The sequence below is a fragment of the Colobus angolensis genome, unplaced genomic scaffold, assembly GCF_000951035.1.
Source record: "Colobus angolensis palliatus isolate OR3802 unplaced genomic scaffold, Cang.pa_1.0 Scaffold124, whole genome shotgun sequence".
NCBI classification, from domain to species: domain Eukaryota; kingdom Metazoa; phylum Chordata; class Mammalia; order Primates; family Cercopithecidae; genus Colobus; species Colobus angolensis.
Window position 1 is genome coordinate 3514849 of NW_012113586.1, and position 24668 is coordinate 3539516.

Here is a 24668-nt window from a genome sequence, read left to right on the forward strand (position 1 = left end):
AAAAGACTACTCAGGTTGGGGAGGCTGTGTGTTGTAGGAGAGCTGGAAGTATATGGAAACTTTCAGTATTTTTTGCTCAAAAGCTGGGAACCTAAAACTGCTCTAAAAAATACAGTCTGGGCCAGATGCAATAACTCATGCCTGTAATCCCAGCTCTTTGGGAGGCCGAGGCAGGTAGGTCGCTTGAGCCCAGGTGTTCAAGACTAGCTTGGGGAACATGGCAAAATCCCATCTCTACAAAAAATACAAAAATTAGCTGAGCACGGTGGTGCACACCTGTAGTCCCAGCTACTCAGGTGACTGAGGTAGGAAGAGGATTGCTTGAGCCTGGGAAGTTGGGGCTACAGTGAGTCAAGACCGTGCCACTGCACTTCAGCCTGGGTGATAGAGCAAAATCCTGCCTCAAATAAATAAATAAATAAAATTAAAATAAAGTCTGGTAAACAAAAACAAATAAAAAAAACCCTACCCGAACTGGATTTGTCTTACATGCCTCCCTGAGAACGTTGTAGGCAGAATTATTATTTTTAACTCACTTATGAATTCCTCTTAGGTGAGAACATTCCATAGCTTTCAGCTTAGCTAATCCTAAGGGTTCAATGTTTACTTTATCCCAACTCCTAAAATCTAGGAACAGGCAAACCTAAAAGAAATTCACAGAACATCTATGCTATAGGACTCCCCTTGGGTCTCCTGGGAAGCAACGATTGAAGGCCGTAGGTACTGACTGTAAAACTCATTAGAAGTTAAGAATATAGGTAATACTACTACTTGTTCAGATTGCCAGAAAGAAACAAGTATCCTAAAGTACCTTTTCTAAACGTGCAGAAGAAATGGCCATGACAGAGGGAGTAACATGATGAAAGGGCTATATTTTCATTTTGACATGATGACTAATAAGATGAATTCATCAGATTGCTTTCCTAACCAAGTATATAAATACTTTGTGCTTTCCTGGGAGAAAGGTGAAGGATGGTTACAGAATATTGAACCCTAGGGGGGTTAGGCAGCTCTGGGTGGGGAACTGCTGAGAGTTCTGATTATTCAGGGAATAGCAGGGGCGTATGTAACTCTAAGGGGATAAAGAACTGACAGAACGGCTGTTCCAGGAAATGGGGAAAGGGATGAAAGCAAAGACAAGGAAGCCTGACCTATTTCTGGACATCATCCCCTTCAATTAACACAGCTCTAAGCCCTGGCTCCCTCAGGCCTTATACCCTGGACTTGCTCTGCCTGGAATGGTAAGGTGGGGCAGGATTAAGCCAAACTGCCCAGAGTTGGCTCTGTGTGGTGACTGGGGACACTTATGCCATAGGCGGCCATCTGTCAGTGAGTACAGGTTAGCAGCAACTATGGTGAGCAAGGAGGGGTGTGTGTCACATTTTTCTCAGATTAGAAATGTCATGGTAATGCACAGAACTACACAGAGGGGCTTTTCTAGTGTTCAGGCCCCTCCTAAGAGAACATAAAACGACAAAACCTTAAGAAATTCTCATGGATTTATCTTTTTAATTTGAAGCAGCAAAGAAGACTTACTTAATTCGAATAAATTTCACTTTTTCTTTATGTTTCCAAAGAAAACCCAAATACCTCTTAGGTCACATTACAGTTCTCACTTCCCCTACTGGACGTGGGAATCAACGGAGCATTTGTGCTGCAGCTCACAAGGCAGACAAGGACTGGGGAAAAGGCCTGCATTGTGGTGAGCTATTCACAGGAGTGGATTTCCTCCTAATGAAATCAGCAGCTCACTGTTAATATGGGTCATTATCCCAGGCTTAGAAATATTTTCATTATGGTCAATTTCTGTGGTAATGCTGTTTTTGTGAGGGGATTTGTCTGGTTTACTTCACAGATGACAGGGTATGGTACAGAGAGTTTAAATGAACAACCAGAGTCACTAGGGGTCCCCCAATTCGTAGTCTGCAGAGAGTATAGGAACTACTTAACTTTTAAATACAAACATTGACATAAACCATGTTCCAACCTTGGCTTCTAAAAAAAGCTGTTACTGGTCCTTTTTTTAACGAAAGCAAAAGTTACAGACCATCTGCATGTCCATCCTAGGGTAATGGCTAAGCAAATTCAAGTATGTAAAGTTATTAAAGGTGGTACTAATATTCACCTAGAACTGGTTACAATATGGAAAGTGCTGATCTTATAACACTAAAGGGAGAAAAGCAGGTCCTAAAATTGTATGTACAGCTTGATCTCAAAGTCATGAAGAAAACATACAAGAAAAACATTCTAAGAAGATGAACAACACAAATTAACAGTCTCTGGTAGGAGGATGGATGAGTCTCTTTTCCTTCTTTCTACATTACTATATTTTCACATTTTCTATATATATTACAAAGAAAAAAATTTATTATCCTTCTTTTAAAAGGCCAAAGCCTACACTATCATATTTAAATACCATTTTCCTCTTGACACTTTGAATCAGTAAAAGCTAGCACTCAGTAGGGCTCCTTGGTTTTCAGTACCAAAAAGCAGATGCCCTGAAATCAGGGGACAGGGAGGTGAACATTGAAGAACCCCTTTGTTGCGTGTCTTAAGGTATGTCACTGATTTTTAGGAAGCAAAGGCTGTTCAGTTTCAAATCAATGTTTGCTGGTGGCTATTCAGGGCTACAGTATTGTGCTGGGTGCTGAATTTGATGGCAGCTTCTTCTAATTAAAATGTGAACTGGCCATGACAACTCTGTGGATTAAATAAAATAAAAACCTTAGGCAATCTATTCAACCTGGAAGCTACAGTGGTTTTATCTGTTATGCTGAGATTTAAAGAACTGAGGAATAGATTCAACATCCATTCCTCACCCAGAAATAGATACAAAAGACTCTGTGTCTCCCCTTTTCCACATGAGAGTTTAAAAGAAAGATCAAATAACAAATGTAAAACAAGATGGAACAGATTCCTACAGACAGCAAAACAAATACACAAATAAAGGACAAAAACCACATAATCATCTCATCTCAACAGACACAGAAAAAGCATCTGACCACATTCAACACCTTTCCATGACAAAAATACTCAACAAACTAGGAATGAAAAAAAAACTAAGAATGGAAGGAAACACACTAGGAGTAGAAGGAAACTTCCTCATTCTGATAAAGGGCATCTATGAAAATCACAGTGAACACGATACTTAAAGGTGAATGAGACTGAACACTTTCCCCCTACGATCAGAAACAAGACAAGAATGTCCACTTGTGCTACTTCTATTCAACACTGTATTGGAGGTTCTGGCTGAGCAATTACTCAAGAAAAAGAAATAGAAGATATTCAGTTTGGAAGGGAGAACTAAAACTAGTTCTATTCACAGATGACATAATCTTGTATTTTAAAAATTGTAACGAGTCCCCAAACTTTAGAATTAATTAGAATTAATAAACAAGTTCAGCAAGGTCACAGGATTCAAGATCAATATACAAAAGCCAGTTGTACTTCTATAAAAATGCAATGAATAAACAAGCAGAAAAGTAAATTAAGAAAGCAATTCTATTGACAATAGCATCAAAAAGAATAAAATACTTAGGATAAATTTAACAAAAGAAACATGATTTGTACACCAAAAACTACAAAACACCATGGAAAAAATTTAATACCTAAATAAATAGAAAGATATCCCATGTTTATCAAATGAAAAACAATAGTGTTAAATGGCAATGCTTTCCAAAGCATTGATGATTGTTGATCTACAGATTTAACACAATCCCCATCAAAGTCCCAGATGCCTGGACTGTGGAAATTAACAGGCTGATCCTAAAAGTCACATGGAAATGCAAGGTATCCAAAACAGTCAAAACAACCTTGAAAAAGAACAAAATTGGAAGTCTCCAACTTCTTGATTTCAAAACTAACTACAAAGCTACAGTAATCAAACAATGTGATACTGGTATAGGAACAGAAATCTAGATCACTGAAATAGAATTGACAGTCTAGAAATAAACCTTACATTTATGATTAAATGATTTTTGACAAGGGTACATAAACAAATCAATGGGAGAAATACACTTTTCAATAAATGGTGCCAGGACAACTGGCTATCTCCTTGCAAGATAATAAAACTTGGATCCCTTCCTCTTAACTACATACAAAAATTAACATGAATCATAGCCTAAAATGTAAGAGCTAAAACTATAAACTCTTGGAAGAAAACATAGGTGCTAATCCTCACAGCCTTAGATTAGGCAGTGATTTCTTAGACATAGCAAAAACACAAGCAGCAAAAGGAGAAAAAAAAAAGCAGATGAACTAGACTTCATCAAAATTTAAAAATCTGGTGTTTCAAGGGACATCATTAAGAAAGTGAAAGACAACACACAGAATGGGAGAAGATATTTTCAAATAATAATGTTTATGGCAGCACTATTCATAATAACCAAAAAGTAGAAATAGTCTAAACGTCCATCAACAGATGAATGGATAAACAAATGCAGCATATCCATACAATGAAATATTATTCAGCCATAGAAAGGAAATGAAGTACTGATACCTGCTACAACATGAATGGACCTTGAAAACATTATGCTAAGTGAAAAAAAGCAAGTCACGAAAGTCCACATATAACATGATTCAATTCATATGAAATACCCAGAAGAGGTAAATCTATAGAGACAGAAAGTAAATTAGTGGTTGCTGGGGCAGGGGCATGGGGGCATGGGAATGATTACTAACGACAGCGGAGTTTCTTTTTGAGGTGATTAAAATGTTCTGGAATTAGATAGTGGTGATGGTTGTACAACTCTGTGACTATACTAGAAACCACTAAATTGTACACTTATATAGTGAATTTTACGGTATGTGAGATCTATCTCAATAAAGCTGCTATTAAAAACAAACAGATACACAATAAAGGAAGCCTATGCTTTCTCTGCTCTTTCCAAATCTAAGGGCTTAAATCAATATTTACCCTTTAATTTAAAAGTCAAGAGATGTTAGAAGATTATTTCACTATATACCATAAAAGGTTATAATAATACAAAATAATATTAATAGAAAACAAACTTTATTAGAGTCTAGCTTATCTTTAATATAAATACTAATTATTTAATTCAATAAATATCTTGCATTCATTATACTGACTCAATTGATACCTGAATTTTTACAGAGGAGTATCAATATATACATTCACAAATTTCTAACTAAAACCCAGGAACCCAGGGCAGAGTTAGTGAAAACATTTAGTCTTAAACTCACAAATGATAATCCTTTGCATTGATATTCTAAATAAGATTGGGGTTGAAATACGTTCAAATCATCTTCCTACTGAAACACACACATACACAGACAAAGGCTGTTAAAAATCTTCCACTTTTGGCAAGTCATTTAACACCCTGGGAGGCTCGATTCCCTCCTCTCTTTCTTTATACTCCACCATGTTCCCTAAAGTATCTGAAGTAGCTGAGCCTCAGTTCATTTTCTTAAAATGAAAGCAGAAATGAAAACATACATTCATCCAAAAACTTGTATATGAATGTCCACAGCGGCATTATTTATAATAGCCAAGAACTGGAAACACCCAAATGTCCATCAACTGATGAATGGATAAACAAAATGTGGCACATGCATACAATGGAATCTTATTCAGTCATAAAAATGAACAAAGCACCGATACATGCTACAATATGGATGACCCTTGAAAACATTTTGCTCCAAAAAAGAAGCCAGATACAAAGGCCACATATTATATTCCATTTATGTGAAATGTCCATAATAGGCAAAATGTCTAGAGACAGAAAGTAGATCATGGTTGTTGCAGAATGGGAGGTGGGGAATGGAGTGTGAATGGAGGATATTGGCTGAGGGGTCCAGGTTTCTTTTGGGGTCATGAAAATGTTCTAAAACTGGTTGTGGTGATGATCACACAACTTTGTGAATATGTGAAAAGTCACTGAATTATGCACTTTAAACAGGTAATTGTATGGCATATGAATTGCATCTTAACAAAGCTGTTTATAAAAATGAGGGCATCTGATCAAAACCCTAGAGTCTCTTCTAGCTCCATCTAGGATTCAACAGGACTCCCTGCTCACCTGAGGTTTGGAAGTCTATCTCAATAGGATTGGAGAGACTGGTTGCTGCTTCTCGCCAAAGGCTGCCTCTGACAGGAGACCAGGCTGTCACCATGCAGCGGTACAGCCCTGCGTCTGAGACCTGAGTCTGGTACATTCGATAGCGGAACTCATCCTCCTGCACTTTTTCTAAAACAACGCCATCCACCCGTGATGCGTCTGTCCAATTCTCCAGCTTCACCACAGAATCCTGGTCCAGAGAGATGATGTACTTCGTTTCATTGGGACTGGAGAGGTCACCGACAGGCTTCTCAGCCGTGATGAGAACAGAGTAGCGTGGCGACTTAATATTCTTGGAAGATACTTTGCAAGTCATCTCAAATGTATTTCCTGCAGCAAAGAAAGGCTTTGGCTGCCTCGCCTTCACCACAAGCACAGAATCTGGAATGAAGGACCAGAAGGATATGATTTCCAACAAGATCAGTTAAAATAAAAATGCAACTAAAAGCAAAATAACCAAGAAATAGAAATTTATTTGCAAATTTCCACACAAAAGCACCTATGAAAATCGGGAAACTCAGAAAGAAAATCATGTGTATCTATAAGCAGGCTAAAACCACCCCATTGGAAGTTAACAGTCTGAAATTAATCAGTGGGTGTCAGGAGAGAGGAAATTATGGTGAGAACCAGTTTTAAGGATTTTTTAAGTCCTTAAGAAGTTTCACCAGGAAGAGTCTGGGAACCCACTATTGGTGCTCCAAAAGATGCAAGGCAGAGGGCACTTCTAGCAAGGTGGGAAAGACATGGTTGAACACAACACCATGACCTCCAAGCCAGGCTCCTGGCCATACAATTTGCCTCTCCTCCGCAGGGGTCTGCTAAATGCAGGGAAAGTGCCCCTAGCTAAGCCAGCCTGCAGGGAGGAATACAGCAAGGGAGAAATGAGTTCTCTCTGTTTAATCATATGATAGTGACATTACAGATTTATTGCTAAAATGACTGTAGCGTATATATTTGCAGATCTAATAATTTCCACTTGGTTTACACTTTAATTTCAGAAATGCTATTTAACCATTTTGAGAGGTGTCTATGGCCACGCTAACTTTAGGTTTAAGCGGATTACTCCTTGTGTCTCTGTCAAAACAACAATGCCTACGCAGGTACACATTAGAATTCATCTATTATAGTAGCACAATGTCAGGCACTTGGAAGGTGCTTAAGTATTTGTTGAGTGGATGAATAAATGAATTAGACACATTCTTTTTATCCTTTAATAAGATGATGAATCCTATAATCCGTCCAGTTACAAGATGAGATTTTTACATTAGATTTTTTGGAACACTTGTTCTACCAAACCGATTAGCAGAACATATATATTATGAACTCTCTCCAGAACCACTGACTGCTGAGCTTCCACTGAGCCACCACATTCTTTCTTGATTTTCCTGTGAGTTTGGTCATTCATTCACCAATTTAAACATGTATTTATTGAGAGCCTTCCACACTGCAGGTACTGGAAACATAACGGTGAATAAATAAATACAAAAATCCCTCCCTTTATATGCTAGTGAAGGAAGACAAATGAAATACACAAGTAAAATATATGGTATCGTTAGATGGCAATAAATGTTTAAGAGATAATGAGCAACCAAGGAAGAGAAAAAGCGTGGATTTGTATATGGAAGGAAGGTGTGTGTGCTGCAACTGTAAATAGAGAGATCAGGGACATCCTCACCGAGGACGCAACATTTTAAAAAGAACCTGAGCTGGGTGTAGTGGCTCACGCCTATAACCTCAGTGATTACAGAGGCTGAGGCAAGAGGACTGCGTGAGGTCAGGAGTTTGAGATCAACCTGGACAACATAGCAAGACCCCGTGTCTCTAAAAATAAAATTAAATAATTAGCCAGGCACAGAGCATGTGCCTATAGTCCCAGCTACTTGGGAGGCTTGAGCCCAGGAGTTTGAGGCAACAATGAGTTATGATGGTGCCACTGTACTTCAGCCTGGGTGAGAGAGCAGGCCCATGATTCTAAAAAAAATAAAATTAAAATTAAAAATAAAATAAAATAAATAAAAAGGACCTGAAGGAAGTGAGGGAGCAAGTCCTATCTATCTTGGGAAAAGCATTCTAGGCTGATGGAACAGCAGGCAGAAAGCTACAAGCCAGGAGCACACCTGGTATATTTGAGGAGCCTGGAAGGGCAGAGTGGCTGGATGGAGTGGGTGCTGGGGAGGGTGCTAGGTGAGGCCAGAAGGTAATGGGACCAGTTGGTACAGAACACCTAAGACCACTTAGAGGATTCTGGGTTTTGCTCTGAGTGAGATGGGGAGGCACTGAAGATTCAGACCAGAGGAGTTTCAGGACCTGACTTATATTTAGCAGGATTGTTCCAGCTGCCGTGTGCTAGGGCAGAGCAAGGAGACGAGCTGGGAGGCCAGGGATATAATCCAGGCAAGGGTGGCACCATAAATGGCAGAGTGTGAAAAGTAGCCAGATTCTAAGTCAATTTTAAGAACGAGGAGTCCAGGATGAAGGTTTTGGGCTGAGCCACTGGAACAATGGTGCTGGAGAAGGCTGGGAGAAGAGAGCTGGCAGATGCGATGGGAAGCGTCCTTTTGAACAGAAATTTGAGATGCCCGTTAGTCAAATAGTGTCAAGAACGCAATGTAATATTGAGTCTGGAGTTCTGGAAAGAGGTCCGGGGTAGACATGTAAATCTGCAGTCACTGGTGTCTAGGTGGTATTTAAATTCATGAGATTAGAGACATCACCAAGAAGGTGAGGTTAAACAGAAAAGAAGTCCAAGTCCAAGGGCTATGTCCGAAGACTACGTCCTGAGGTAGTCTAATGTTCCAGGGTTCAAAAAATGAATAGAAGCCAGCAAAGGAGGCTGAGAAATAGCTAATCAAGTTGGAAAAACGCCCTGAGAAGGCAGTGTCCCACAAGCCAAGGGAAAAACCAAAGGACTCCCATGAGGAGGGAATCACTTGTGCCAAATTCTGCTAAGTCAAATAAAATAACTGACAATAGGATTTTCCAATATGATGATTACTGGCCACCTTACCACAAGCAGCTGAGGGGAAAGCCTGATTCGAGTAGGTACCAGAGAGAACGGAAGGAGAAAAACCAGACACACTGAGTATGTCTACATCAAATATTACTGTTATAAAAGGAAAAAGTAATAAGTAGACAAATAGGTGCCGGCAACAGACAGATGGATGAAGAAGCAAGATCAAGATTAGCATAAAAAAGGTGGGGGCCTGGCACAGTGGGTCATGCCTGTAATCCTAGCACTTTGGGAAGCCAAGGCAGGAGGGTCATTTGAGGCTAGGAGTTCAAGACCAGCCTGAACAACACACTGAGATCCTGTCTCTACCCCCACCCCCCAGAAAAATAGCCAGGCATCATGGTAAAGGCCTGTAGTGCCTCTAGTTCCAACTACTCGGGAGGCTGAGGTGGGAGGATAACTTTAACCTACCTAGGAGGCTGAAGCTACAGTAAGCCATGATCATGACACTGCAAGTCAGCCTGGGTAACAGAGCAAAACCCTGTCTCAAAAATAATAATAATAATAATAAGCTGTATGTGGTGGTGAGCACCCGTAGTCCCAACTGCTCAGGAGGCTAAGGTGGGAGGATCACTGGAGCCCAGGAGGTCGAGGCTGCAATGAGCTACAATCACACCACTGCACTCCAGCCTGGGCAACAGAGTGAGACCCTGTCCCTAAAAACAAAACAAAACTAAAACAACAAAAAATACCACAACCCTCACTCCCCACCCCCTCTTAAAAACCCAAGGAAACCTGGTTCTAACAGCACATTGACGGACCGATGGGAAAGGTCCAGAAGGGAGAGAATTACTGAAGACGTAAGAGAGAGCAGCCATGGTCTAAGTAGTGAGAGCGGCTGGCCTCTGCCAGGTCGTATGCCGGGTGACCTGGTCTCAGCCCTGGGGCAGCGTGAATGAGTATTCTCCTGATTATTTCTACTTTTAGGAGGACAGGAAGCAGGGCCAACAGCTGAGAAAGAAGCTGTGGGAGGAGGTTTGCAGAGACAGAAGGTTGTATGCAGTAATCACTTAGGAGAGTGGGGAGATAAACAGACTAAGGAAATGCAGAATAATTCTCAGGCAGTGCTGAGAGCCCACTTGTCACAAGTGACCACTATTTTAAAGGGAGACCAGTCAACATGTTTGAATGTTCCTCTCCAACCACATTAGCTCTGTGGGCACGGGTAGGGAGGCTGCAGAAAGCTGCCTTTGAACTGGGTTGTGGTTTGGCCAGAGTCTAATGCAAACTGAGAAAGGAAGGGAGCTAGGGGTGTATGCAAGGGAGTGATTAAGACTGACTGGGAATTTAGGCTAGGTAACAGTAGGTGACCACATAACTTACCCCTGCCTCCCAGCCTTACCTCTGAGAATGAAAGAAGGTGCTATCATAACGTACACCAGTCCAGGTGTACTCTGGACTACAAACGGGCACCCTAGTGAGAGAGACATGAAGACACAATGGGAGTGAAGGACGATGTCAGGTGGTAGCATTAACAGATTGTTGGCCCCAGTAGGATTCGGGGATTGTTGCTGGAGTACTAGAGGGAGCAGTGTAGAAAGAAAGGAGATACGTTTAGAGAAAAGGATGCTTGAAATTGAGACTGTGGAGGGGTTTCAGTTATCAGAAGGGAGACGGTCTAATGTAGCATATAAGCACGGGAGTGTAGGACCAAAATCGGATAGAGGACATGATGACTAGAGAGAGGACGACAAGCAACTGAGAATGACAGGATTAACTGTATTACAGTTGGCCACCTTGGCTGCACATGAAAATCACTATGGCAGCATTTAAAAATTCCAGTGCCCAGAATGCGTATACTTCAGACCAACTAAAATAGAATTTCTGGTGGGACCCGCCCGATCTCGTCTGATCTTGGAAGCTAAGCAGGGTCGGGCCTGGTTAGTATTTGGATGGGAGAATTTCTGGTGGGACAAAGCACCAGCATTTTTTTTTTTTTAAGTTCCTAGGGTGCTTCCAACTGTGACCCAGTCAGTGCTCTACACAGATACTGAAGTTACCAAGATGGGAGCAGTGTCAGAGTGGCCATGAAACAAACACTAACATCCTCAAAGAACGAATGAAGGATCTAGGAGGCAACAGGCAATAGTAACGAGAAGAGGTGGTATGCTGTGATGATGACATGAGATTCGAAGCTAGGTATTTTTAAGAGTGGGCAAAAACAGCCTGGAAGCTGCAGGGAGGATCAAGGAGGGCACCTGCTCCACCTCTAGGCCCAGTTATGAGAAGTGTGGGAAGAAAATGGGCACCACTTAGGTGGGCTCTGGGGGAAACTGTCCTCAGAGAGGTAACTGTTTCTCCAGGGGAAAGAGTCATCAGGTTTAACACAAGAAAGAGAAAAGGAACATTCAGAGGTAAAGTTCAGGAAACAAGAGACTTGGCTGATGACAGTAAGTTGGAGAGGGACCTCTCTGGGGCTTAGGGATAGAGGAGGGGTGATAGTGAGTCCAAGGAGGTATAGCAGGTCGCATGGTGATCAATGTCCAGGACATACATTCCTAGTGTAAGTGATAACCTGCAGAGGGTAACTGTGCATCTGAAAACACACAGAGGCATGACTTAAGCAAAGACAAAACAAAAATGAATAACAAGAAAAAAGTTCCTACCTTCTAATGCCCAAAATATGTTAATGGGCTTGGAGAAGACATCCTTGCTTTTCACCCAGCTGTTGTTCCGCTGTTTGGTCCAGGCAGACACGACACAGTAATAATTGCCTCTGTCTTCCTCTGTGGTCCTTTGGATCCGGAAATTGAACGTGTCTGTATGTTCCTTAGAAAAAATAAAGTCTCCATCCTGGGCCCGCTGCTTGCTCCTCTCTCCATATTTCAGCGTCCAGTCCCCATCCATGACGGCAAGCAGCTCGCTGGTCACCACATCGTCGCTGCGCCGGTTCATCCTGTAGTACCACGAAACCGTGAATCGGACATTCGCCTCCCCACTCTTCGTGTCCACCACCCGGCATGCCAGTTCTGTGGGGTCATCCGCAAACCCGGGGACCTTGGAAGCATTCAGGTACACCTGGTAGTCTGGTTCTGAACAAGAGAAACAGAAAGGCCAGGATAGGAAAATAATTAGAGCAACGTAGCAAGAATTAGCAAAAGGAATGAGACAAGGACTGCTTTTGTTTGGACAATTAAAGGTTTCTCCTGCCAGACTACAGAGACAGAAATCAGTCATTGTATTGGGTAGGATCCTATAACAGTGTTTTTACAAAACCTGTAAAACACTGCCTCTCAGACCTCCCACCCCAAGAACACCTCCCAAGGGCAGAGGCCCAATGTCCTCGGCCAAAGTCTTGATCTTTCCATGGTGCTGGGGTCTGCTGTCAGTTTCCCCAAGAGGTTAAGGTCTTCTGAGAAGAATCTCTTAACAAGGTCAGTGTTCACCCCCTACCAAGATTGCTCTGGAATGCCAAGCAAGACCACAGACCTCCAACGCCCCCACTGGAGCAGTACTGGAAAACCCCACCCAACACTAGGCCCATCAGTCTCACAGTGGCTCAGCTTCCTGTCATCCTTGGCCATACCCCAAATGCAAGGCCCTCACGTCATCATTCCCCCTACATATTCCTGTCCTCATTTTACTGTTCCTCTGCCTTTTTCTGCAGAATCTGTGTTCAGTGGTCAATAAGCACTCCCATCCTCAAACTCTCCCACAGACATTCTTGCTACTACCACATGTAACTCACCTGTGTCACTGTGAATCCGGCCCTAGTTGGCACCCCATGACCCTGCAGGGAAGGGTGGGAAGGAAGCTAGCATTCTCCTAGCATTCCCTTTCCTCTGCCACAGTCCTGTTTTCACTGGGAGAAAAACCCCTCCCTCCTCTGGGGTTCATTGCATCAATTTAATCCATTTCTGCACCTCCATGGTTCTGTCCTCCTTGGCCCCAGGGCTTCCTCCACACCTGCCAAGGAGCTGGTGTTGGAATCCTCTTGTGGTTTCCTCTCCTTTCCCCCAGCTCCTCTACACCTGATTACTTGAGGTTCTCCAGTCTCCACACAGCCTCACGCCACTGTGATGACCTGTTCGGGATGCACTACAAACTTCCACTTATTCTTCAATGTCACCTGGGTCCCCAGAAGGGATGTCCTCTGTGCTCCCATAAGCCATCTATGCACCCTTGGATGCCAGTTAGCCCACTCCACAATGACTCTTTGCTTACAGTCTCATCCTCAAGCTCCAAATACACTGCCTTTTATGCAGTAGGCACTAAATGTTTATTGCCTTAATGTTCAGGCTTTTAGAAAAGGCTACATTTTTCTTCTTCTTTTTTTTTTTTTTCTGGACAGAGTCTCACTGTGTCTCCTATGTGGAGTGCAGTGGCGCCATCTCAGCTCACTGCAACTGCCTCCCAGGTTCAAGCATTTCTCATGCCTCAGCCAACCAAATAGCTGGGAATTCAGGCACACACCACCACACCCAGCTCATTTTCGTATTTTTTTAGTAGAGACAGGGTTTTGCCATGTTGGACAGGCTGGTCTCAAACTCCTGACCTCAAGTGATCTGCCCACCTCAGCCTCCCAAAGTGCTGGGGTTACAGGAACGAGCCACCGTGCCCGGCCTATAAAAGCTACACGTTTTTCTCCCATAGCACTTTGCCTTCTGGGAGAAAAATAATACTACCTAAACAGAACATTCCATTTATCAACACTATCTTTATCTGCATCACCTTGATCAAAGTTTAGTTTTATTTAACATTGTTTTCATTTATGACATACAGATTACAAGCTGCTGAGGTCAAGGAACTTTTCTTGTGATTTACACTTCTAATGGAATTTATAACATCATGATTTCTCCAAGAATGATTCAGTGGGCCAGGAAATGGAAAGAACTCAAAATCCTAAATCCTCCAATGTCATATTCGCAAGTATTTAATTGCTTGCACCCATCCAGGAGAGCGCACTGTACTGTGATGTGGACACCACAGAGAAATCCACACGCTGTGGGACTGCCAGGGCTAGAGGGGAATCCAGCGGCCATCCTGACTGCTCAATTTACAGGCTCGTGTGCTGCCACACTGCTAGGGGACATCCTGCTCCTGGGCATGGTGCTAACACAGCACACCACACGTCATCCTAGCAAAAACTGACGGAAGGACACACACCACCCAGCTGTGTTTACACCATCATATGCAAAAGATAAGGAATGCTCAAATTACTCCACAACTAAACTTTCGTGTCAAATTCTGTATGCAGCAATGTGGGTGCAGAGCAGGACAACTAAGTCCATCTCATGTGGAAAGGGCAGATTTGCACCAGCTGTGCACAGAGCAAGACTGCCCCAGAACACTGAACATCAATTATCTGCAGGCAGCAGCCAGCAGTGGCTGTTACATGGAGCCTCAAGTCCATTTCAAGCACAAGGCGTGAGACCCTTCCTGTGTGGCATGAGACTGTGTGGAGACTGGAGAACCATAACCCTGCACAGCGAACTGTGATGCAGCAGAGAACAGTGGTGAGGAGATGAGGTTTGGAGTCAGACTGTGTTCAAATCCGGGTTCTGCCATTTACTTGCTATTGACCTTGGGTAGATTACGCAGATCTCTGGTGCCTCACCCATAAAAATGGGGATGATAGTAACTAGCTCGTAATGTTATTGTGAGGGTTAAGAGTTAAAATACACTGTACTTAAAATGCCTAGACTGATGCCTGGTGTGTGTGTGTATGCAGGTACACACATATTCATATACACAGACACGTGTATATATTTGTGATTATTATTCACAGTTCCCATTTCTGAGGGGAGAGCTTTAAATAAGTTAGTGGCTTGCCCACACAGCTCAAAAGTGGCAGATGGGAATGAAGCCCTATCAAGCCCTATCTTCTCCCACCTTTCAAGTACATCCTTAACTCACAGATGAACCAAACCTATTGTCTTCTAAACTTTGTATTTTCTAAGTTCCACTGACTGACATATGATTTTTAGGAACGCTGAGTGCAGTGCTGCCATGACACTAAGTTACTGCCACAGGGAATCTGACCCAGAAGACAACTCCCCGCAGGCCGTCGCCTCAGCCTCACTGACCAGTGTGATCCAAAACACCATGAAGTTGCCTGTAGGGACTCCTCTTCTGTCTCCTCACAGGTGACAGACCCTTTGATCCTTCATGGTTTACTTCCACCCCCGTGCAGATTCTTTCAAAGTGGCACCTTTTCAAAGGCTGTCAAAATGATGATGAAAGACGTGAGATGCTCATTGCAGCATTATTCACAAGGGCCAAGATATGGAAACAATCCGTGTCCATCAACAGATGAATGGATTAAAAAAGTGTGGTATATATACACAATAGACTACTATTCAACCATAAAAAAAAAGAACAAAATCCTGCCATTTGCAACAAAACGGATGAACCTGGAGGACAGTGTTAAGTGAAATAAGCCAGGCACAGAAAGACAAATACCACATAATGTCACTCATATGTGGGAGCTCAAAAAGCTGAGCTCATAGAAACAGAGAGTAAAATGGTGATTACCAGAGGCTGGGGGATGGGGAAGGAAGAATGCTAGGCAAAGGACACAAAATTTCAGTTAGACTGGAGGAATAAGTTCCAGAAATCTATTGTACAACATTGTGACTATAGTTAATAACCATTTATTGTATACTTGGAAACTGCTAAGAGAATAGATCTTCAACATTCTCAGCACAAAAAATTCTAAGTATATGAGGTAATGGATATGTTAATTAGCTTGATTCAGCCATTCAACAATGTATACATATTTCAAAACACCATGTGATACACCATAAACACATATAATTTTAATCTGTCAATGAAAAAAACACGTTCGAGTGACTTGACTCACCTATTAGTGGTCAGATCACAGAACACACAGAAAATGGGTCAAAACCAGCTCCTGTGCCAACCACCTGGGCAGCTCTCTCTCTCCTCCCACTCCCTGGCCTGCTCATACCGCAAAGCTCACTCCCCCAGACATGAAAACCCAGCTCTTCCTTAGCCACCAGACCCAAACGCTGGCCTCAGCTGAGGTCTGGGCATTCTGACTGGGCATCCATGGTATCTTGACCGCAGCACGCTCACAACCGAATTCACCTCACTCCACATCTGCCTCTGCAAACACACAAACACACATACACACACACACAGAGCGAACACACACACACACACACACAGAGCGAGCAAGCGAGAGAGAGAGAGAGAGAGAGAGGGCTAAAACCTTGCTCCAAACACAGCCAGCCCCACCTCCAAACTTTTCAACAACCATTCCTGCTACCACATTCCTGCCATTCATTCTCCAGGTCGCTCAGTGTTAAAGGTGTGCCATCTTCAATGCTCTCCCTTCCATTCCACCTCTCCACTCTGAGGGTTCCTAAGTCTCGCACATTCTACCTCCTCAGCGTCTCTTCCATTTCTTTGTTCCCAGGCCTGATGCAGAGTAGACACTTCATGAATATTTGCAAATAGAAGCGAAAACCTCATGAAGAACCCCTTCACCCTGGCTCTCACTCCCTCTAGCCAAGACCGTAACAACCTCCCAATGCCACCTGACATGACTGACATGACTGCTTGGGCATCTGCTCTATAAGCCTCCCATGGCTTCTTCTCTCACCTACTGGGTTAAGAAAATGCTCCCCAGCCTGGCTTCAAGGCCCTCCACTGCATGCACCCAGCCACAGCACCCACTGCCTTCTCAACTCCACTCAGATAGCACCTCTCACCATTCCTTAGCTAATTCTATGCTTCCAGTTTCTCTGCCTTCCTTCCTGCTGTTCTGTCTGCCTCAGCACCTGGGCCACCTGCTCAGTAAGCAGTTCAAATAATGACTGAAGAGATTCTTTCATTCTACTTCATTCTCCACCCTGAAATGAATCTGTCTGAATCCTACGTATCCAAACATAGCAGAATGAGAGTATGGGGGACTTGCACAATGTGTGCATCTAGCTATAGGAATTCCAGCTTGCAAGGAAACAACAATCTCTTCATTGACCTCAACAGTTGGTCTGTTCATTCTCTCTTAAAACTAACCTTAGGCCTCAGAAAAGGAGGTCTCAGTTTTAATGCAAAGGCAAACAAAAACAAGTGGATTTTTGGCTTGTGAACTTATGAGGGGCAGGTTCATTTGAACTATCCACCAGCCTTGTAGGTCAACTTTAGACTTACACTCCTGGAGAAGATATGATTCTACCATGTCAGAATGGTAGGAGTAGGAGTGGGTTCTGATTTCTTTTTTGTTTTGGTGCATGGACAGAGATTGTCCTTTAACATTGTTTTACAATTTTAAAAATGGTTTGCAGAGATTGTGCCCTTCTTCAACGCCTGTCATGTACACACCTCTTCTGTGTATCCCCTCCCACTCAACGAAGAATGCCTCCTTTGAACTCGCATGTCACACTCCTACTTCATATTCAACAAATCCCACCACCTGCCAAGCTCCCAGCTCTCTAAGGATTTTATGCGAATCCTGCCTTGAACTTTGGTTATTTGTATGTATGTCTTAGGGGCCTTCCACAGGACTCTTCCCAGGGCCAGGGACTGCCACCTTGATTCTCTGTACGTGCTGTGCATGCAGTGCCTTGTACATAAAAAATACTAACATACTGGCTGAATTGAACTAAATTTAATATTTTGCATTAAAATGTTCATTTTGGGCACAAGCATTTCACCACTGATTACTGCTACATTCTGCTTGATCTCATCAAGAAATCAGCTAAGAATGCAATGGTGGTTATGTTTAAAAACTGCTTATCATTAAAGATGCATACTAAAGTGTTGAACAGTGAAATGACATGATGTCTGGGATATACTTTATACTCTTCCAGAAGAAAACAGTGTGTGTTTGTGTGTCTGTGTGTGTCTGGTGTCTGGAATAGGGAAGAGAGATAAAATAAGATCAGCAAAATATTGATTATTGTTGAAGTTGGTGGTTATTTCTTCCCTGTGAATATTTGTAAATTTCTATTTTTGAAAGTTAAAAACAAACAACAACACACATTGTAAGCCCTCTCACAGAATACTGAGGCCAGTCCAAGTGCGGCATCACTGACGTTCTGAAAAGCAGGGATCTGCTCCCTAATCTGGATGCCAGGAAGGTGTCTGCTCATGTCCACGCCATCTCTCAAGCAACACACAGACTCCAAAAGAGTGACCCTCCCCAAAAGAAAGGCTTTAAAAATAATGGCTCATTAAACTCCTTTGTCACAACTTTCAAAACAATGAAAAGCTTTCAGAATCACTGGCTAATTTGTAAAAACAAGTATTGTGTGCCTACTACGTGCAAGAGCCTGATCTAGAGATTTTCATACAAAATACCTCCTTTTACTCTCATGACAATTTTGTAAGGAAGGTAGTATTATCCCCATTTTACGATAATAATGCTAAACAACGAGCTTTTATCAAGGGCTTTCTATATGCCAGGCACCAAGCTATATACTTTCCTTGTGTTTTCAGTTAATCTCCATAACAACCTTATAAAATTGGTCCTATTTTCACGTACACTTCCAATTGAAAAACAAACAAAAAGCAAAAATGAAGCCCAGAGGAGCTAAGTTAGAAGACTAAGGCCTTGCAGAGTGTGTGAGAGCAGAATTACAGGACAGGCTTTGGCTCCATGGCCTGGCTCCTAGTATGATCAAATTGTGCAACCTCCTTACACACCCAGGTTATTAATCTTTCTCAAAGCCTGCTACGTCCCGGAAGACAAGAGTGATAACAACAGCTGAAGCACTAATCCTGAACTGTGTACAACAGGACCATGTTCTAATACCCGCTCTGAAACTTAGTTAACTTGGCACAGCTAATTACAGGAATGGCTGCATGCACCAGTTAAAAGAAACAGAAGGAGTACTCAGCCTCTGCTAATGAAACGGTTTTATTGAAACGGTTTTATTATTTTGATTTGGGTAGGTACTTTAGAGGCAGCTAAAGCATATTGACCAATTGTCAAAATGACACCACGCTCATTATTTGTATAACAATTAAATATTCACCAACATTTAATGAGTGAAGGCTACAAATAAGGAGCTATTGTTGGGAGGGGGTGGGAGGGGGGACTCGTTACCTTACTGTGGTAGAACCATTATGAGGATGTATGGAGCACTAGCCATTTCGGAGCAATAAAAATAACATTATTTGAATGCAACATCTATGCCCTGCACCCAAAGAAATACTCATGAAGGGCCAGGCATGGTGGCTCACACCTGTAATCCCAGCACTTTTGGGAGGCTGAGGTGGGCAGATCACGAGGTCAAGAGATCGAGACCATCCTGGCCAACATGGTGAAACCCTGTCTCTACTAAAAATACAAAAAAAATTAGCCGGGTGTGGTGGTGGGCACCTGTAGTCCCAGCTACTCAGGAGGCTAGGGCAGGAGAATCACTTGAACCCGGGAGGCAGAGGTTGCAGTGAGCCAAGATTGCACCACTGCACTCCAGCCTGGGCGACAGAGCAAGACTCCGTCTCAAAAAAAAAAAAAAAAAGAAATACTCATGAAGTTTTTCTTTCTTCATCCTCATTTGCTCCTTCCAGAGAAGGCAAAGTGAATTACCAGCCTTGAGGGGGAGGAAAAGGGCTGGATGTGGTCAGCTCAACACCTTTCTTTAGCTCCTCTTGGGAGCAGCTGCTTTTAGGACACACATGTTCCTAGTCCTCTACGCTGGGCTCCTCCGTGCCCTAAGACAAACTCTTAGGTCTTAACTGGTTAAGAACTTGGTGGGGAAGACCCTCAAACACGAACATATCATCATCGCCACCACCAAGAAAATGCAGTGAGCATTTAGGAGCCAGGCACCGTACTAAGCACTTTATATGCATTTTCAAATTAAACCAGGAAACCAAAACTTACTTGGAAATGTTCATCGACACACCCAAGGCAACATCCCTAGAAGGTGGTGAAGGAGGACTAACACAGGTCTCCTGACTCCAACACTTGGTCACGTGCTCTTCTGCCTTCCAGAATAATCCTGGACAGACAGCCGATAATAGTTATCCTTAAAAAACCTACAGGTCTAAATCTTATCTCCTATAAATGGCCCAGAACTCTAAAGTTTCTACCAAGTACTTAGCAGATTAACAGCTCCTTTTAAAGAAAATAATTACCTTCCTTGCTGGCGCACTGCTGAAGAGGGGCCAGTCCTTTAGTGGGGAAGAATGCAAATCAGGTTCTTAAGACTGAACAGCAGAACTCAACCCTGCCTCCTCCAGCTCTTATATCCAAAGCCTGTGGAACCCCTTCCAATTAACACCACAGAAGTCTGGTACTTCGGGCAGAGAGCTCAACCATGAACTGATTAGTATCCAACTCTTGCCAAAGGCTCATTTAAGACATCTGATAGCAGAAGGAGATGGCTTAATGTGCAGATTAACTAGCCATTCTGCTAGGTTCTCTGTTTTAGACATATACTAAATTGGATCAACACAAAGCATCATTTGTCCCCCACAGTAATTCAGCTTCTTACAGAAACCCTTCACACACTTAAGATTTATGTCCTCAGCTTTTACAGAGGGTGGATATAAGAAACATCCATTTAAACAATCATTTAGGGCCTTTTGTAAAAGAACAGTTGAAAGCCCTGTCCATTATGTTTTCCAATGCCCCAAAATGAAAGAGCACATGATAAATTCAGTGCCAAGAGAAAGTTCGTCTCTCTGAGAGAGTTTATGTTTTCCTTCCTCAGAGGAGAACTGTATAATCACATCTTTTTTTTTTGTCTCAACTCTTCAGAACTTCAGAGGCAATTTCAGTGCTCAAATATAATAACTAATTCATACCAATCACCTTGCAATATCTATTCTTCTTTTACCCTTTTGATCTTGATTTTATTTTTATGTTTCCTGCTTTAAATTGTACTTCATTTTGCAAGCCAACTTAAATCTTTTCTCTTTCCCTTCAAAGTAGGACATACATTCTAAGTAAAAGAGGTTTTTTCTCACCCTCTAAAAAATTATCATGATCCTCTTAATGGCTGCAAGTGCTCTGGACTTGCCAGACCCATTCACGTCATCGCCCTCCACAGTGGGATTTTAGAAAACCCCAATCAGCTTCAACCCCCTCACCTAGCTCAGTACACAAGCCCCAAGCTAATGAAGCCAAGAACTACCCTTGGACTCTTAGGACTATGCTCTGGAGTTTCAGGAGAGAAGCTGAGTCCCAAGGCCAAAAATATTTTCACATTGAACCTCTAATGCATGTAAGGTCCTTAGTCCAGTGCCTAGCACACAGTAGAAACTCCATAAATGGTAATTACTCATTTTAATCTGCCAAGTGGCAAAACTGAGTTTTGCATCTTACCTGTACAGCGAACCAGCTCTCTCGAGAACTTTTCTGTGACAACATTCCAGAGTTACACGACCTAAGACCACCTATATAGACAGAGTGCTTGGCAGGTTGTCCATCTTTTTTGGTCACTTCTCAATTACCTTATATTCATCTCAAGCTGTATGTGGTACGGTATCCATATGCACATACATGCACGTTACGTATCTAGAGACAACCATGGAGTGTCAGGCCAGGCTCACTGGCTTCTGGACCGAGTCCAGCGGGGAATTCTTTGAGAAGGACCTGCTGCTGTGCTCATGCCCTACCCGCTCCTGACAAGTGTCCAAGCAGCTGTAGTGGTCTGAGTCATAGGCACAGGGAAGGAGGAGAAGATTTAAGAGGAACACAAAAGAAAAATGCAATCGTTTTTCATACCACTCGCACTTTTGTTAGGTTTACTCAGGGGCAAGTATCTCTGAATATCCTAGGAGTTGAACATTCCTGCTTTCTTAGCAATTCTAGTTTTCCTATGCACAAATTTTAACAAAATTCACGTGTGGGTACTGGTTTATTGGCCCACTCAGCTAATATTTATTGAGTGCTTATTACGTGCAAAGCACCGGGGAAGGTGCAAGTTCTATATCTGTTAGCATCAGTCAGGGAAAAGCACACTGATGACTTTCACAATGGTAGTGGCACTCCATAGGAAAACAAATGACAGGATCCTTTGGATAATAACTGAGCCTCTTCCACAATTTAGTCTCTTTATTTCTTTTCACTCTCTGGAGAACACAGCTACCAACAAATCCCTTCCAGTTAAAGAAGCCCATTTCTCCCAGAGCTCCCCTCCTGTTGTCTGACAGTCCCTGCATTTCCCCCCGGGTATGCCGGGATCAATGCACAAGTACTTCAAAGGAGCCTCAAATTGGAGTGCAAGCAGCACTTTCAATGAAAAAAAAAAAAAAGTCCTCGAGCTGGGATTCAGAAGTTGAAGGGGGAGCCGGTACGGAGAGCCAGTGCTGGGATTTGACAGCACCATACAATACACCAAGGATCAGAGCTGTGAGACAAATTCAGCTCCAGAGATGAAAAATCTTCTTTTGGTGCTGACAACATCTGTTTTATTTTGAAGGTTGCTAAGGAGAGTTCTAGCTGGGCCAACATTGTTCCAGTTCAGTACTTCATAGTGACTCTCTTGCACGGGGTTCAGACGGCAGGAATAAAAAAAACCCCGCTTCTTTCTTTTCAGATATCAAAGGATCACTTTGCTAACAGGGCTGATGAACACCCTGCCTCGTCTCCATCGGAATCGGATTGTCCCTTCTGCTTACTCTCATTGCTCTTCTCCCTGCCCCCTCTGTCTCCACTGGCCAACTCCCCATCTTTGCCAAATAAAGGCTTATTAGCGGGGAGAAAAAAGAGAGTGAATATGCCACTAACCCAAAAGAAGATTTCCATGCAGAGATAAGGAAGAGATAAGTATGAGGTGAAGGTCATAGCAGAAGGATCAGAGAAAGGAGGAAATGGTTTCCTGGCCTTTAAAGATCTGTTTTGCCTGCTAATAATCAGAGCAATGCCAAATGCCTTCATCAGGGCTCAGGCACTCATGGACAGTAGAGAGAGCAAAACAGGGGAGAATGCGATGGTAGGCCTGTCCCATCTCTGTAATAATGGAGGTGGGGAGCGAAGCTTTCCACACCCAGCTTGACCTCATCCCTCCTTTGATTACTTGCAATTATAAGACATAACAAAAATTAGGAAAAGTTAGTGTACATTTTGCCGAGAGGGGAAACATTTAGGGAAAAAAGAGGTAGGGGAAGATGAGCTTAGTATAAAATAAGAGGACATGCCAAAGATCTTCACATATACAGCGGGTTGTTATAAAATGGGTGGCAAGGTGGTCAACATTTGAGAGCCACGCTGCTCTTCCACTGGGGAAATTATATCCGGGGTGAGAGCATCCACAAAACAAGCCAACAGAAGCAGGCAGGCCCTTTAGTTGTAACTGGTATATAAAGATATATTGTGGGATTCCAGGGTGTGACGTGGAAAAAAAAAAAACAAAAAAAAAACGCTTTCCAATAACTGAAGGAATTATCTTTCTGCATTGGGCTTTGGAAAAGCACCAGCTCCTGCCAGGGAGCACCTAGGAGTCTAAGAGAAACAAACGAAGAATGGCAGCGTTCTCCCTCCAACAAAGATTCATTTCAAAGAGCCATTCAGCAGTGCCCTGACCCTGCAAATGTCGACAACAAAAGGAAACTATATACTCTCAAATGAGGGTATTGAGACAACTGAGGCCACATTATCTAAACATTTCCCTTGCCTGCCAGATTCTATTTCATCCCCAGCTTGGGATCTATCTGGGTCAAAGTATGCATGAACCAACAGAAATAATGTCAAAATAATGCAAAGTGCAGAGCCTCCTGAGATAACTCCTTCAGATAACTCCGAGGAGGGGTTAAGCTGGAGAGGTTAAGAGTCATTCTCCAAACCACTCACCTAGCCAGGTCACACCCACACCAGCTGGGGAAGACACGGCCTCTGCCACTTTGTGCCAGCTCCTGTTGTGTCCGGGTGCCCACAGGGACACGTGGCAGAAATAGTAGCCGGAGTTTTCTTTGCTAACATCCCGAACCAATAAATGGTAGGAGCGTGCATCCACATGACTCAAAGCAATGTGAGGCGAGCTGTGCACCAGGGAATCACGGTCAAGCCGCGCCAACACGCGGGAGCCAGGTAGGGTGCTGTCAGGTGTCCTGCTGAAGGACCATGTCACCTCGGGCCGGACGTCATCCGCTCGGTCTGTTGTGATGTTACAGGTCAGGTCCAGTTCCTTTCCTTCAGCCACAGACACATTCTTGGGCACAGCTGCTCGCAGAACTTGAAAATGAAAAACAAATATATCTAGGTAATCGACTATGTTTGCCCCTTCTATTCTCCACCCTCTTTAGAGCATCTCCTTTTAAGTTCTTATTTACAGCATTAAAGTTAGAAGGCTTTGTACAGTTATAAGTGCTTGAGAATTATTTAATGAATAAATTAACAGAACATACCATATTTCTTTTTATTTTATAAAAACGATAGCCACAAACATTTATATATACCTGCTATATATGCCAGGCAGTGTTGTGAGTGTTTTACATATAATAATCCTCAAAACAACCCTAAGAGGTAGGTACTACTATTATCCTAATTTTACTATGAGGAAATTGAAGCACAGAGAAGTAACTTGCCCAAGGTCATACAGCTGATAGGTGGCACAGATGGAATCCAAATCGAGGCTGTCTGCCTTTAGAAACTCTGCTCCAGGCCGGGCGCGGTGGCTCAAGCCTGTAATCCCAGCATTTTGGGAGGCCGAGACGGGCGG

General features: G+C 42.9%; 1 protein-coding gene across 1 annotated transcript in view; it reads right to left on the reverse strand.

The window, feature by feature from the left end:
* PTGFRN (prostaglandin F2 receptor inhibitor) overlaps positions 1-24668 on the reverse strand; it is a 78826-nt gene that overhangs the window by 11169 nt on the left and 42989 nt on the right. The window contains exons 4-6 of the mRNA XM_011933081.1: positions 23801-24181; positions 11694-12119; positions 6039-6458 (exon numbers count right to left, since the gene is read on the reverse strand). Of these exons, the coding sequence (XP_011788471.1) occupies positions 6039-6458; positions 11694-12119; positions 23801-24181 (1227 nt within the window). The remainder of the gene's footprint in view (positions 1-6038; positions 6459-11693; positions 12120-23800; positions 24182-24668) is intronic.